This window comes from Suillus clintonianus (genome assembly GCF_016758775.1).
Source record: "Suillus clintonianus strain FC179 chromosome Unknown DEU56scaffold_47, whole genome shotgun sequence".
Taxonomy (NCBI): Eukaryota; Fungi; Basidiomycota; class Agaricomycetes; order Boletales; family Suillaceae; genus Suillus; species Suillus clintonianus.
The window spans coordinates 20,270-35,008 of record NW_024539271.1 but is presented as its reverse complement, the minus strand read 5'-3'; the positions used below and the strand labels follow the sequence as shown (position 1 = coordinate 35,008).

General features: G+C 49.7%; 6 protein-coding genes across 6 annotated transcripts; 3 read left to right on the top strand and 3 right to left on the bottom strand.

Annotated features, from left to right (window-relative positions):
• Positions 1–3,607: 3,607 nt before the first annotated feature.
• Positions 3,608–3,862, top strand: DEU56DRAFT_692111 (uncharacterized protein; the record flags this gene model as incomplete). The annotated part of the gene is made up of 1 exon (XM_041347152.1): positions 3,608–3,862. A coding segment is annotated over one exon (255 nt), but the record flags the coding sequence as incomplete, so codon positions are not given.
• Positions 3,863–4,797: 935 nt separating this feature from the next.
• On the bottom strand, positions 4,798–5,490 carry DEU56DRAFT_973078 (uncharacterized protein; the record flags this gene model as incomplete). The annotated part of the gene is made up of 2 exons (XM_041359507.1): positions 4,798–5,298; positions 5,410–5,490. The coding sequence occupies 2 exons, from the start codon at positions 5,488–5,490 to the stop codon at positions 4,882–4,884; spliced, it is 498 nt and encodes a 165-aa protein (XP_041207242.1). The 3' UTR covers positions 4,798–4,881.
• Positions 5,491–6,092: 602 nt separating this feature from the next.
• DEU56DRAFT_810275 (uncharacterized protein) lies at positions 6,093–6,635 on the top strand. The gene is made up of 2 exons (XM_041353505.1): positions 6,093–6,115; positions 6,175–6,635. Exons 1-2 carry the CDS (start codon positions 6,110–6,112, stop codon positions 6,628–6,630), a joined length of 462 nt encoding a protein of 153 aa, XP_041207241.1. The 5' UTR covers positions 6,093–6,109; the 3' UTR covers positions 6,631–6,635.
• Positions 6,482–7,428, bottom strand: DEU56DRAFT_810274 (uncharacterized protein). Its single transcript, XM_041353504.1, has 6 exons — positions 7,294–7,428; positions 7,183–7,240; positions 7,006–7,107; positions 6,799–6,949; positions 6,579–6,748; positions 6,482–6,520 (listed from the first exon to the last, which is right to left on the bottom strand). The coding sequence occupies exons 1-4, from the start codon at positions 7,370–7,372 to the stop codon at positions 6,862–6,864; spliced, it is 327 nt and encodes a 108-aa protein (XP_041207240.1). The 5' UTR covers positions 7,373–7,428; the 3' UTR covers positions 6,482–6,520; positions 6,579–6,748; positions 6,799–6,861.
• Positions 7,429–7,730: 302 nt separating this feature from the next.
• Positions 7,731–13,110, bottom strand: DEU56DRAFT_888775 (uncharacterized protein; the record flags this gene model as incomplete). The annotated part of the gene is made up of 11 exons (XM_041356250.1): positions 13,061–13,110; positions 12,905–13,011; positions 11,611–12,851; positions 11,025–11,553; positions 10,690–10,966; positions 10,422–10,536; positions 9,471–10,364; positions 9,022–9,347; positions 8,915–8,968; positions 8,624–8,858; positions 7,731–8,564 (listed from the first exon to the last, which is right to left on the bottom strand). The coding sequence occupies exons 3-11, from the start codon at positions 12,742–12,744 to the stop codon at positions 7,731–7,733; spliced, it is 4,398 nt and encodes a 1,465-aa protein (XP_041207239.1). The 5' UTR covers positions 12,745–12,851; positions 12,905–13,011; positions 13,061–13,110.
• A 1,015-nt stretch (positions 13,111–14,125) lies between these two features.
• Positions 14,126–14,734, top strand: DEU56DRAFT_913818 (uncharacterized protein; the record flags this gene model as incomplete). The annotated part of the gene is made up of 2 exons (XM_041357563.1): positions 14,126–14,368; positions 14,432–14,734. 2 exons carry the CDS (start codon positions 14,126–14,128, stop codon positions 14,732–14,734), a joined length of 546 nt encoding a protein of 181 aa, XP_041207238.1.
• Between the last annotated feature and the right edge of the window lie 5 nt (positions 14,735–14,739).

Below are 14,739 nucleotides of genomic sequence, written 5' to 3'. Positions count from 1 at the left end.
CACGCCCCAACCTACGCCAAACCAACATCCCCTTCGAACCCAGACGACCAGCCAGAGGAACGCACCATATGAGAGGAGCCCCACATCACGTTAATCAAAGAGGAACCCGATCGTTTACTCCCACAGGCCCCAATTCGATAATCATCACTGGAAAAGGGAACGCTAACACAGGACCGCCAACACTAACTGACACGACTCAAACCCCATCAACTCCAACTCACCCTCCCAAGACGACCACAACAACTCCATCCCCATCAAGCCCCGGAACCCAACGCACACCATCCCCTAACAATGAATGAACACCACAGTGAAAACACGACCCGAATAAGAGTCTGGCAACAGAATTTAAACACCTCATTATTGGCGCAACACTCCCTTCTTAACGGCCCAATCGCCAGGGACTGGGATATTATAGCATTACAAGAACCGCATATCAACTCACTAAAAAACACAATATCATCGCCACACTTCCACGCCATTTACCCCACCACACGCTTTTCCGCACCTGAACTCACATCTCGAGCCGTCATCCTCATCTCCAAGACCTTAGACACCAACTCCTGGCAGCAGATAGCCTTTCCCTCACCGGACGTAGTCGTTATTCAACTTCAAGGCCCATTCGGCCGCTGCACGATCTTTAATATTTATAATGATTGTTTACTAACGAAAACTCAAGAAGCGCTAACTACCTTTCTAGAACAAGAGATAAGAAACCTACGTCCAACCACCAACGACCATATGATATGGTTAGGAGATTTCAACCGCCATCACCCCCTCTGGGACGAGGACCGCAACACGCAACTTTTCACCAATCACTACCTCGACGCGGCACAACCTCTCCTTGACCTAATCGCCGACTATGGTATGGTAATGGCCCTGCCGAAAGACTTACCGACACTCCAATCATCCAGTTCGAAGAATTGGACTAGGCCTGATAATGTCTTCTGTACTGACCATACCAGCGACTCCTTCATTAGTTGTAACACCAATCCAGCACTTCGAGGCCCCGCCACGGATCATCTCCCCATCCTAAGTGTTCTGGAATTGGAAGTCCCGCGCGCATCAGTAGAAGAAAAACACAACTTCCGCGAAACAGACTGGGAACAATTCAACGAGTATCTTTCAACCGAACTGGAGAAGATCCCACCTGCTCAACCTATCGCCACTGACGATGAGTTCCAGCGAGCCGCCCACGCTCTAACGAAAGCCATCCAGAACACAATAGAACGCCACGTCCCGAAATCGAAGCCGAATCCGCACTCCAAACGCTGGTGGACGAAGGACTTAACCATACTGAGGAGAGAGGTCGCGAAATTAAGTCATCTTTCTTATAAAACACGCAACAACGCTAACCACCCAAGTCATGAAGAACACCGCATTAAGAGGAACCAATATTCAGAAGCAATCAAGACCACGAAGAAGGACCATTGGATCACATGGCTCGAAGAATTGTCAGGTAACGAAGTATGGACAGCTAACAAGTATTTAACAGCCACAGCGGAAGATGGAGGTCTTTCGAGAATCCCAACACTGAAATGCACCGACGGCACGACCGCCAGCACCAACGAGGAGAAAGGAGAGGCGCTAGCGCGAACATTCTTCCCCCCACCACCAGAGACCTCCTCAGTCCCAATCGACGCCGAGTACCCGGAACCAGTCCCAATGCCAGCACCCATCACCGAGTCCCAGTTAGCGAGAAACATAGCGAAACTAGGTCCTTACAAAGCACCCGGACCGGACGGGATTTGTAACATCGTCTTTATACGCTGTGCTGCGTTACTTAAACCCTTCCTACTTCACCTCTTCAGAGCCGTCTTCTCCCTCAAGACATATCACCCCCCATGGCGCGACTTCACCACGGTCGTTCTGAGAAAACCAGGCAAAGCAAACTACACGATCACCAAAGCTTATCGGCCCATAGCCCTTTTGAACACCACTTGCAAACTCTTAACGGCGGTAGTTGCCGACCAAATGACCTATCTCCTCGAGCACCACGACCTACTCCCCAGCACACATTTCGGCGGTCGTCCCGGAAGATCGACGACGGACTCATTGCATCTCCTCGAGGCAACCATTAAGGACGCGTGGCGTCAAGGTAAAGTAGTATCAGCATTGTTTCTTGATATTGAGGGAGCGTTCCCAAACGCAGTTACTGACCGCTTATTGCACAATATGAGATCTAGACGCCTGCCAGAATCCCTTGTTACCTTCACTGAAAGGCTATTAGTAGGCCGGCGCACACAACTCAAGTTCGATGGGCACACCTCAGATTGGATCGCGATTCAGAACGGAATAGGACAGGGGGACCCTCTTTCAATGATACTCTACGTTATATATGATTCTGACCTCGTTGACATTTCTCTAGATAATAGCAAGAAGGAACGCACTCTAGCATTCGTTGACGACACAGCATTCATCGCAATAGGCAGCTCTTTCCACGACACACACGATACTCTTAAACATATGCTAGAACGTCCAGGGGGCGGTTTCGACTGGGCCAAGGATCACAACTCGAAATTTGAAACATCTAAGTTCGCGCTAGTTGACTTCTCAAGAAACACCATCAAGGAAAGGCCCCCATTGATAACGAGAGGCACCACCATCACCCCAGCGTCCACACAACCGGTTCCTCGGTGTGATACTAGACCAAGCGCTTCGATGGCAATCGCACATAGCATACGCATTAGCAAAGGGAACCGCCTATGTCTTTCAGCTACGCCGCTTATCCTCTACCTCCATTGGAGTTCCGCTCTCACTCATGCGTCAGATGTATTTAGCAGTGGCCTTACCCAAGATGTTATACGCCGTGGACCTTTGGTTCCATCCAATATTCGTAGGATCAAGTGACACGCTACAACGAGGGTCAATTGGAGTCGCGAAGCGTCTGAGAAGGGTCCAACGTATCGCAGCGTTAAGTATTACAGGAGCCATGCGTACCACTGCAACTGACACTCTAGAGGCCCACGCGAAGTTACTCCCGCTCGAACATCGCCTCCAGAACCTCTGCTATCAGGCCGCCTTACGTTTAGCAGCGCATCCACCATCTCACCCCTTGCATAAGCCAGTACGAAGAGCAGCCGGTAGATACGTCAAACGTCACAAATCCTCCCTCCATCACCTATATCACGCAACCCAGCTAGACGTTAGCTCCATTGAGACCATCACTCACAACAGACGTCCCCCGAACTCATCGACCCCATATCACATCGCAATCGCGGAAACAAGGGAACAAGCGATTCTCGATCACGAAAACGTTAAAGATGAGATCAGAATTTATTGCGATGGGTCAGGAATAGAAGGGAATGCGGGAGCGGCGGCAGTGTTATATCGAACGGGTCAACCCCAGCCAAAAGTACTAAGGTACCATTTAGGGTCTCTAGACGAACATACGGTCTACGAAGCGGAGGCAGTGGGACTTACACTCGCGGCACAACTCCTCTCAATGGAAGAGGATATTACCTTCCCAGCTTCAATCTTCGTGGATAACCAAGCGACAATAAAATCCGGTGAAAAGCTCTCGACGAAGCCAGGACATTATTTAATTGATCACTTTCGCAGATTGATCCTAAGTCTGAAGAAATCCAGTCGAGATCGCAGCTTCAAAGTCACAGTCAGGTGGATATCAGGGCACGACGGCGTCGAGGGGAACGAAGCGGTAGACAAAGAGGCCAAGAGAGCTGCAAAGAACAAAAGAGATAACAGTCCTAGAGCGCTTCTCCCACCATACCTTCGCAAAGGTGTCCTACCCTGCAGTATCTCGGCGCTTAAGCAAGCGCAGAAACAAGAATCGTTCGAACGATGGGAAAGGTTCTGGCGAAAGTCACCCCGTTACGAACGCACTGTCAGCCTAGACCCCAACATACTCCGAGGCGCATTCGTATCCCTGGCCAAACAGCTTCCCAAACGACACATCAGCCTACTCTTATGGCTCCGGACCAGACATATCTCTTTGAATCAGCATCTGCATCGAATTGGCAAGCACCCCACCCCTTACTGCCCACACTGCGAAGACGAAGAAGAAACAGTTTTACACTTCCTTTTATCATGCCCCCAGTATGCCCGCGCACGTCACATCCTCACCACAACTCTCCGCCGTCAAGCATCCTCCCTACCATACCTACTCTCCAACCCGAAAGCCTGCGCCCCGCTAATACGCTTCGTGAACAGCACAAACCGCTTAAGTGCGACATTTGGTAACGTACCCCCTCCAGTTGATAAAGATAAACGATAGTCAGTTCCTCCGCAGACCACACATGAACAAAAATTGTATACTACATGTACAACAACGAAACGAAGAGCGCAGGACGCTCTCCCACACCCTCACTCGTCGACGAAGGGAGAATGGGCCGCCTAAACGTCCCAAGTGGCAGGAGCAGCGGAAAGTTCGCTGCAGAGGAGAAGGCCAGAACACAGAGCATCAATCAACGAGTTCATCGCAGCAAGACTACCCTACAAAACAACTATTACTTATCTACTCCCATCCTCCATCATTCCTTTTGTACCCGGTTACTACGGTGACCCGAGTACTTGAATCATCCTCATCATTACGCCGGAGACCAACCCTCACGAAACGCACAGCAACGGTCCCGCAGATTGGAAGACTTGCGCACCTAAAACGGCCGGCGGGAACGGCGGACTGGTGGAGGTCAACCCTCCATCAGGGCATTTGCGAAGTCGGAGACGCGGAGGGGGACACAGGTGTCCCCCGAACCCCTAGATAGTATTGTCTTACATAGGGTACTCTACCCCAAATAGACATAAATTGGATTTAAAAAAAAAAAAAAAAAAAAAAAAAAAGCATGTACAGTACTTGAACGCATGTCCATTAAAAAAACTTCGTACGCAGTTCAATCAATGAAAAAATACGTTCGGTGGTCAGGCTCATTTGCTAGATGGAACAGGAAGTACGTAAGCCGCAATACCCTCCAAGGTATAACCAAGATTGGCAACAGCGTTGTCCGCCTCCGATGCAGATGTAGTGTAAAAGTGATCCGTCCCCCCCGAGCTGTACAGACGGTAGAGGGCAATGCTTCCGCATATGTTAATGTCATAGACATATGCAGCGATCCCCTCGGAGGTGTATCCGCCGTTTGCAGCTGCGCTCTGTACCTCGGAATATGACGTGGTGTAGAAATGGTCAAAAACACTCGGATTGTACATGCGATAGAGCGGGGTAGTGGAGGGCTCCTCGGTGGTAAAGACATATGCGGCGTCTCCCTCCGAGTTGTATCCGAGATTGGTCACTGCGTTTTTCATCTCAGTGACATTGGTGGTATAAAAGTGATCCCTATGTGGTTGCTGGTAAGCTCTCAGAAAAGCGACTGCAAGTCCTGCGTCGCAGCACTCTGTCGGTTTGTCTCTGACCTGTTGCAAATCAGCCAACGTCGAATGGTCCAAAATTGAACATACCTCGAGATCCGCAGAACGAGCTGAGGGAGAGGCTTTTGTTAAAGCGACGAAAAGAGGGAAGAGAAGGATTGCAGCTTTCATTGTGGTTAAGTTGAACAGAAACTGAGGAATTATGCACGCAGCCCACCGTATTTATACCCATATGCATCAGTTGAGACTCGGGGGTCATATCTCATAAAGCTGAAGTTCACCATGTTGCTTACCTTGTGACTACGTACGCGTATTCCCTTCTTGAACTTAGCACTTACATGTAGGCATCTGCAGTGCTTCGTCCCACGTCTAAAAGGTGCTCGCCGATCATTTCCGAGTCGGGAGACCAGGTCCCCGGATTTCTATTGAAACTTAACAGGGAAGTGCAGACCTCAAAAATGTCGGCGCCGTAAACGCTCAGCGCTCACCGCCGATGTGACAGACAAAGTAAGTACCAGAAGCAACATTTACATCGCTCTAGGACATGCAGAGGTAAGTCAGTGACGTCACGTCTGCGCAGCCACGGCCAGACACGTACCCCGAAAACGCCAGGCCAAGCGCCAACGGCATTCGACAACTGTCGAACTTTTCAGCGCGAGGATAATGAGAATAGGGCGGAGAAAGTTGAGTGTTCAACTGTGTCGTTCGAATGCGTGCGCTGAGGCGTCAAACAGCCGTTCCTTTCTGACGCTGTTCAGTGGGCTCTCCCTTCTCTCACTGCAAGAAGGACATGCCGCTGCTCCCGAAGCTTCAAGTTCGTAAGTCTGTTCCGTGCTTATTTCGTTATTGACTTACGTTGTCCTCCAGCTTGCGGTATCACATCTCGGTGCTTTCCGCGTGTCCCATGCTAAGCCCAGCGGTTTGCATTTTTGGGCTGGAGCCTCCCTTTTCTGCGTGTCCCAGGCAAGAGCCGATTTTTTCGCGTTCATGGGACACGCACCTCTCGCTTATGGTACGGACGCTCCGCATGTTGCTTCCTGTCCTCTCACCACTGACGATGTGCACCCCGTGCACCCTCGCCTGCTCTGGCACAGGCAAGCTGCACCACCATCTCAAGCTGTTGCAGCCGTGGAGGTCGACAACGAGTTCCACACATTGTGTTTCACGTCGTCGAGAGGTTCGGATTTTCTGCCAACTCTATCTGCAGCATTGCTGATCAGTCAGTTGCCTTCCTGTGCCCTCCGGCACCTTCTACTTGCTTTCTGGTGCCCTCGAAGCACCTCCACTTTGTGTATCTTTTTGTATTGCTGACCTTAGATTCTTATGATTAGCCTTGAATGTATTTGCAAATAGTGCGAGTCTACATAACCAGAGCAGGCATGTTTTGTGACTTCAATGAATATATGGTTATCTGACGCCGAGGTTCGTGCTGAGGAAACATCAGACGGAACAGCATGAACCGTGGTAGAAAATGATCACGCAGTCGGATGTGAAGCGAGCGTTATAATCACAACCACCATCTTATCCGCAATAATTACAAGTCTATGACGAAAACTTGATTGCGCCAGTCACAGGGTCCGTGAATGTGAACATCGCAGCATGCGACACAATCAACGCAAACGAGGCCGTCCTATAGCATCACAGTCTCAGACCTATACACTCGACAAACAAAAACTGCAGACTCACATCAGAGCCGTCCACGGCGTACTCCCACCTTCCTTTGTTCGAATAGGATGCTGGTTCATGAAGCTGCTGAGCGCGAGTAGGGCTACTGGCCATGCTAGGTACCTGTGCGAATATATGAGAAATGCTCAGGCCAAGAGGTAACAGCAACATAAAAGACTAGCATTACTTGGCACTTACCGATTTCTGGAAACTAACACCAAGCCAGCGAGGAACATGCCCATCGAGCCCATAGCATCTGTACAGTGAGGCGAGTGAGCTCTGGGGAAACAGTGACTTCGTCGCACTCACCAGCTGACTCCGCATGCCATGTTTTTGGCAGAGACAACTTAGTTTCGCGAGCCGAATCTCTAGGAGTGCCTGTGGACATGTTGGAATCAAGTGTTAAAGTAAAGCGTATGGATCGTTACAAGGGTAACATTGACAACACAGCTGAAAGCGCACTCACGTGACGGGCGTGGCTATTTTGACGCGGTCCTGCCGCGCCTGCCGCGGTCGTGACGCGGCTGTGAGGCGGCGTGACGCGCAATTGACGCGACCTGACGCACCATTGACGCGGCACTAATGCAACAAATGACGAACGAACCTTGACGCGGCCGAGTGAAGTTGGTTTTGAACATTCGCTATTTATTCATTGACTGACTCAGGCCATGCATAGAGCTACTAATCAAACAAGAACTATTTTCTTTTACTCCCTCTCTGGACTCTCTGTGGGCCCTTGCGACGTTTCACGGCAACAAGTTCTTCTTCAGCCAGCAGCGAAGGAGCTGCAACTTCAGCTTCTGACGTGGCGTCGGAATTATCGCTGAACAAGCGGCCATGCTATTGATTGCGCGAGTAAGAAAAAGCAGGTAGTGTTCAAGTTTCCTCACCTTCAATTCACTCTCACTGTATTCTCGTCCGCTAACCCATTCACTAGGCACATTCAGATACACGTTCCACCGCCTATGATGTTGACCAGCATCCAAACCCCACTGCTGGTTGCCTGCAGGCCCTGCTTCTTCAGAATCCTCGAACATCCTTGCTTCTAGTGCAGTTAAGCACTCGAGGTCTACGTCTGCGACAAAGCTGTCAGCAGGATAACTGATCAGTAGGTCAGCCCATGCCATCTTCAACAGTGCTCTTTCATTCCATTGCTCGTTCTGAGCTTCCAGACATTTTTTGAAATCACCAGCCTTTCGGTGAGCAACAACAAGAGTGAAGGCGTGCACTAAAGCCATGCCGCCGAGCCATTTTTCGACTTGACTCGAAGCACCGGGAATGTTCTCAGAGAACCAACGTGCGATTTTCGCATACTCGTGAGATGAGATGTCGCCACAATATGGGATGCTGTATGCACCTACACCGTCTAGTAGGTTCTTCTTCGAATGCATGATGTAGTCTATCACAGGATATGCCTCTGCGCCACGCTCGTTCAAGTCAGGACTGTCAAGGAGCTTCTGAAGCGAAGCTATATGAGGTCGTAGAATGTTGTCCAATTCTTTTGATGCTGGTGCTGACATAAAGTTTTGAATCAAGTCTTCTTCGCGAGGGGTATCCCAAGAGTGAACCCATTCTCCGAGCTATGTAATAGTTCATGTTGAGCAGACCGTGAGCATATCAACCAGCAAATCTCACTTACACGGATCTCACGCCTCTTAGCATGGTCCTGCCACAGTTCGTCCACGAGATCTCCTTGCTCAACATCACCAGGAGGTGATCCGAGACTTGATGGAAATTTGCAACCGCGCCACCAAACGACTCGCCAGTGTACTCGGTTACGTGCAGTTCCGTGGAGATTGGCAGCAACATAGGACTGAATCAGCCGCACAGGATACCAGTACTTCCCAAGACGAGCAAGAGCTCCTTTGCCGGCGCTACAAGTTAGTCGTCAGCTATATCTCATTCAGGCCTTGCAAGTCAGAAGACAAACATTAGACGTGTAGGAAGCAGAGCCATTTTCTTCTTGCTTGTGGCTTTTCTGCTGCTCCTGAGCAAAGGAAATCAATTGATGTACGTGGTGCAGCTGTAAAAACTTACTTGCGAGTTGGCGGCACCTCTTTTGACTGCTGTGTCGAGCATCCATCACAATGGAATTTTGCTTTCGGATGGAGATTGCTCGCTCGACCACCTCTCTGACAAGCAATGTGTGACCAATTTTCACACAGATCGCATTGAATTGTCTTCTGGCCACCTGCAACATCGTGACCATTGCCTTGAGCTCCACACCTGCAATGAAATGTATAGTCGGATGCTTCACTCTCGCCGTCATCCAGGTCCAATGATTTTTCTATCTTGGGTACAGCAGCCTCCTCGTCACCGGATGCCTGAAGGTCCAATGAATTTTCTAATGGATCGGGTAAACTCTTCGATTGAATTTGCTCCTTGCTCCCAGATGGCTGATCTTCAATTTCCGTTGCTGGTAACAAGATCCGAAGTTGTTTTCGGCCAGAATGTGTGTTCTTGGAATTACTGCCTGTGCTTACCACCTCCTCGTATTCTACATTCTGTGTAGTTGCCGGGTTTTTGAGCCAAATAAGATTGTCTGGATCAACGGCAGATACTCCAGGCCAAGAAAATGAAATGGTAGGAATTGATTTTGATGACTGCATGTCGCGTTCGACGTGAACGTGGTGCAAACGTTCTGCAGCCGCTATTTGATACTCGGCGAAGAAATCCTGTGCGGTGGAGCCCCCACGTAACCTATACACAACACCGTGAACATTGAAGCCTGCCGGTGCAGGGATGTCGTGCAAATTGCCCACAAGATGGCTTTTGAGAGTTGCATTCTTCATCAGTTGTGCAAATCCACCATGCGAAAGGTCATCATAATGATAGACCCTCTTGCCATCAGGTGAGTAGCGAGCAACAAAGTGTGCGAGGTTTGAGGTGCGATCGCAAAAGGCAAGACCAACGACATCGTAAACGAGCAAATGCTTTTCTTCAGCTTCTTTTGTGAGTGGTCTTATGTGCTTGGGAATGTTCCATTTGTTGCCATGATGGAGGACATCACCGAACTCAACTATGAGCATCACAGGAATCCCAAGATACAGAGTGAGGAAGTTCGGGGAGCCATGACATAAAACTTCCGCATCCAAAGTTCGCCAGCAATAAGTCTTCGAAGTGGGCTCCTTGTTCACACGAACCAGGTCACGGAACCAAGCAGCTAGGTCGCCCTTGTATTGTACGGAGAGTTCGATGTTAAACTGAAAATGACACTTTGGATGGGGTCGACGTGGTATTTGCCAGTGTGTCGGTCCACCTGAAGGACCCGAGCAAAATCGCAGGTCTATGGTCTGTGCCTCGAAGAAAGTGCGAGCAAGATATGTCTCTTCTGGTGGCATGTCGTGCAGGAGAAGTTTGAATACCCTTCCTAGCCAGCCCTTTATATCGAAAACGTGAGGAAAACTCCAAGTTAACAAATTGAACAGCATACTTACAAATACTCCGTCTGGACCTGACGTGTCCTTGACGATGTGCGTGGCCTTGAGATTCTTTCGGAACCCATCACGTTGAGTCGTCAAAATACGAGATGCATTGGATGGCTGGTCAATACTCATACGAACTTTCATAACCTGATTCAGAGCCCATAAGGGATGTGCCTCGCGGATTCCAAGGAAGTGTGGCTGAAAGACAGTATAAAAGTCAGGCTGTATGGTAATGAACATGAGCTCAAGGCAGGTATCGAGCCAGCACGAGTTTTTAGACCAAGCATAACTGGGCCGTGAGCTCAATGGATGGTTCGAGATGTTGGAGTCGAGCGAACTGTCGGAGCATGAGTCCAAGTTTTCCTTCCAGACTTGCTGCTTGCCACGAGACTTTGACCGGGTTCGCAGGAGCTGGCGTGAGGTATCCGGAGGTCGGCCATCATTTTTTCTGGACTTTGACCGCTGAGATAGTGGTGCTCTTTCTGGATGCGTGCGACCATGTATTTGCAGGTTATTTTGCCAGGTCTTGGCTGTTCCATAGCGAATCGGAGCGCCCACTGGTCAAAAAAGGAGTGGTTGATATCAAATTGACACTGGTGATACAGGTGAACATACCACTTCGGCCAGCTGCACGTAGCTGGAAGCTTTCCATGAAAACTTGGAGGCAGAGCAGCCCCTCCATCAAGTGGTAGCGTTTACCAACTGTCGCATATAGCTTGGCGTGCATTGCCTCTTCCGCATTAGTGGAGTTTGGCATCGCCTGGAATAGACCGGTCTTCATCTTCTGAAACGGCGGAAATAGCATCTGAGCATGGCTATCACGGAGCCACCACTCAAGCCATGGCTTTAACTTGGGATAGTCTCGTAAAAGGGAAGTGACCTTTTGCTTGAAAGTGTCCATATCGGAGACTGACAACAGGGCAAGGGCACGACTCTGAAAATTATCTGCCTTGCTGGGGTCAATGACTCCGCTGATTTTTTTGACGCGCGTGACCTGAGAACGGTAATGCTGCTGACAGCCTTTGAGGAGTGCACCTGCTGCATCTTCAAGTTCGGCCAGAGAGCGTGAATCCTCGCGATTGGTCCAGAACGTAATGAATGCTTGAGTAAAGCCGACTCGCTCAGCCTCGCTGAAGTCGACAACCTGGATTAAAGACAATGAATGTTAGAATATATGCTATGTACCAAAAACTCGACTTACATTTCCAAATAATTCATCATTGACTTCGTGGCCATACTTCTCGCATTCGTCTGCCATGGAGTTGAAAAGGATGAGAAAATGTAATCGATAGTGTTCGGCTGAACCTCCATTGGCATAGGTCATGAGTCCAGGTACCCAGCATGCGAGCAAAGGTGAATATGTTGAACTGATTATGAGAAGATCTTTCGGCGAGTGCCAAAATCCATGCGCTGCATCTGAAACAATGCCATTGACGGCCTCGGCCTCGATGAAGTCGGTCACTAGTTGCGACACCATGAATTGAGTTTGAACGACGACAACAGTAACGACTTCGAATTGAGAATACAACACGTAGCCTGGATGATTTCTTTGGAATTCTGCAAAGTCGTCGACAAAGTTTCGAGTGGACTTGCCCCGGAGTGCTTGAAGCTCAGCCTTGACACGGTCCTGGTTGAGAAGCACTGTAGAGATCGTAGCGACTGATTCGCGGGTACCAGAAAGACTATGACGACCAGCAACCAATGCTGCTGGGCCAGTAGTAGGATTTTCGAAGACAATCTGTTCAAATCTCGTCCGCTCGTCACGGGTCAGATGCAAGACGTGAGTTTGCTTTGGGTGGTTATGAACACCCTTGTGGATGTAGTAGACACCTTCTTTGAATGAATGCAGCACCGACGTGACACCACAGTCGTTGTGTGTAAGCTGCCCACCACAAAGGCAGGGTACACTCAGCTGCGCCATAATGCCAGCTCGGCGTGTACGTGGACGTGTGACAACCTCGCACGTCGGTTCGTCGCAGGTAATGACCCCCAAGCAAACACGTCTCGTCTTTTTACCTTGTGGCCACGTCAATGCTGACTCTGATCCCCTCTTGTCTCCTCCTCCTGGCTGGCAGGCCCAATGTTCACTGAGATTGGCAGTTCTTGTGACCTCTACCCATGTGAACAACCGTTCGAAGTCTCCGTCTGGCCATGGATCCCACAAATCATCTGCCAGTGTCTGGTCACCTGGGCCAGATTTGGGACGTTGAGAGTTGGATGGACGATCTGGACCACGACGTTGAATTGCTCGAGGACTAGGACTTCGCACAGGTCGGCGTGGGTTGGATTTTGAGCCTTGGGGGAGATCGAATAGCTCCTGTGAATGGTGTCTCATGGGTCGAGGGAGGGATGAATCATTCGAGGCGGAGAGTGCGGCAGCACCAGTTCTATGTGTGATGGGACCCGTTGGTGGAGAGGCTGGAAGAAAGGCGATTAGATTACCTACTATACTTGTCAACTTCAGGATTTCATAGAGCGTTAGTCGAACAGCGCACCTGTGCGGTCATAGCAGGGAATGAGGTTCCCAATGCCCGGCGCAGAATAATCTTGATTGCCTATGCCCTGGGGGATAGAAAAACTTGAATATATGTTTGATTAAGTCCTGTGTATGGTTAAACGCGAGTGAATATTCTGTATCTTGAAGCACTCACAAAAGGCATAGTAATTGAGAAAAGATAAAGGAGCTGAATATTAATCAGTGCCGCTCGGACCATCGCAACTCTCAAAATGGACTTGATAAATATATATTATTGCCTTTGAAACGAGTACAATTGTACGAGATCTAAATCTGTAAGCACGGAAGGAGGCGTTGTTAGAAAATATATTAGTATGATACATTGATGAATTTACCTAAGATAGATATATGGTGAAGGGTTGACGCGGCATGACAGGTGTTGACGCGGCATGATAGGTGTGACGCGGCATGTATGAGTTTCGACGCGGCGTGACGCGGATGTGACGCGGCATGGATGAGTGTTGACGAGGCATTGACGCGGCACTGCTATGGTTGACGCGGCACTGACGCGGCATGGGCTATGGTTGACGCGGCATGAAATGGGCGTTGACGCGGCACAGGTAAGAGTGAAGGTTGACATGAGTGAAGATGATTGGGAAAACCTGTCGTTGTATGAGCAGTGCTTGACCCAGCCTGAACGAGGCTTGAGATGACATGGTCGGGGCTTAACATGGTAGTACGTGAGTATAGAGACTGTATTAGACTTGACAAGGTGAGGTCGAGGCTTGACACTTACTAGTAGCGAGACTTGACAATGTGAGGTTGAGGCTTGACACTTAGCGAGACAACACTTGATCTCACTGTGTCTGATGTAAACCAACATTAGGTCAATGAATTAGAGACGATACAAGACGAATTATGGTACTAAGATGGCACTGTGTGACACTAGTAGAGAAGCGCTGTAAATATGGTGAGAAGTGAATAACACAGTCTAGGGCCTGTACGCAGACGGACACTCACATGCTGATCATTAAAGAGGATATTCAAAGTGCTTGGAACTTGTTGGAATTCAGTTCGAGCGACATAAGATGTTGTTTGAACATGAGCGTGCCGCGTCACATATGCCGCGTCACAGGCGCGTCACGACCGCGGCAGGCGCGGCAGGACCGCGTCAATTTCACCTGGCCCTCACGTGACTACTTTTGAGACATGCTACACACATTTTATGGACCTCTTCGTAGCACCGTCATAATAATTGACCATGTTCCCCACCCTCCCCGTCCTCGCCTCAGCAGTAGCCAAAATCTCCACTCCCTTCCGCCGCTCCCAACTCGGTCTCTTCCACGGTAAAATCAAACAATACGGCAACAACGTCCCGCACTCGAAACACAAAACCAGGCGGACATGGCTTCCTAACGTCCAAACCAAACGCCTCAAATCCGATGCGCTCGGACACGACGTGAAAGTGAAGCTTACGACGCGTGCACTCAAGACGATCAACAAGGTACGCATCACTCATTTTGTGTGAATGCAGAGGTTCTCATCATACATTTACCTCGGCGGATAGCACGGCGGCGTTGACAACTACCTTTTGCGAACAAAGCCTGATTTATTGGGTATCGAGGGAATGCGCCTTAGGATCTTGGTGCGCGAAAAGCTTGACGTTAAACGCGTGGAAGACGAGGCTGCAGCGGCTGCTCAAGCGGAGGAGGAAGCGAGGATACAGCTTGTGAAGGAGATGAAGGAGGAAAAGCAGAGACGGAGAGCAAAGGTCGCGCATGCGCGGAAATCGAGGGAGGTCAGGCAAAATATCACTAGTGGAATTTTTGGTTCGACGGCATCGAGCACGGCTCGACCTACCGCATCATAGCCAGT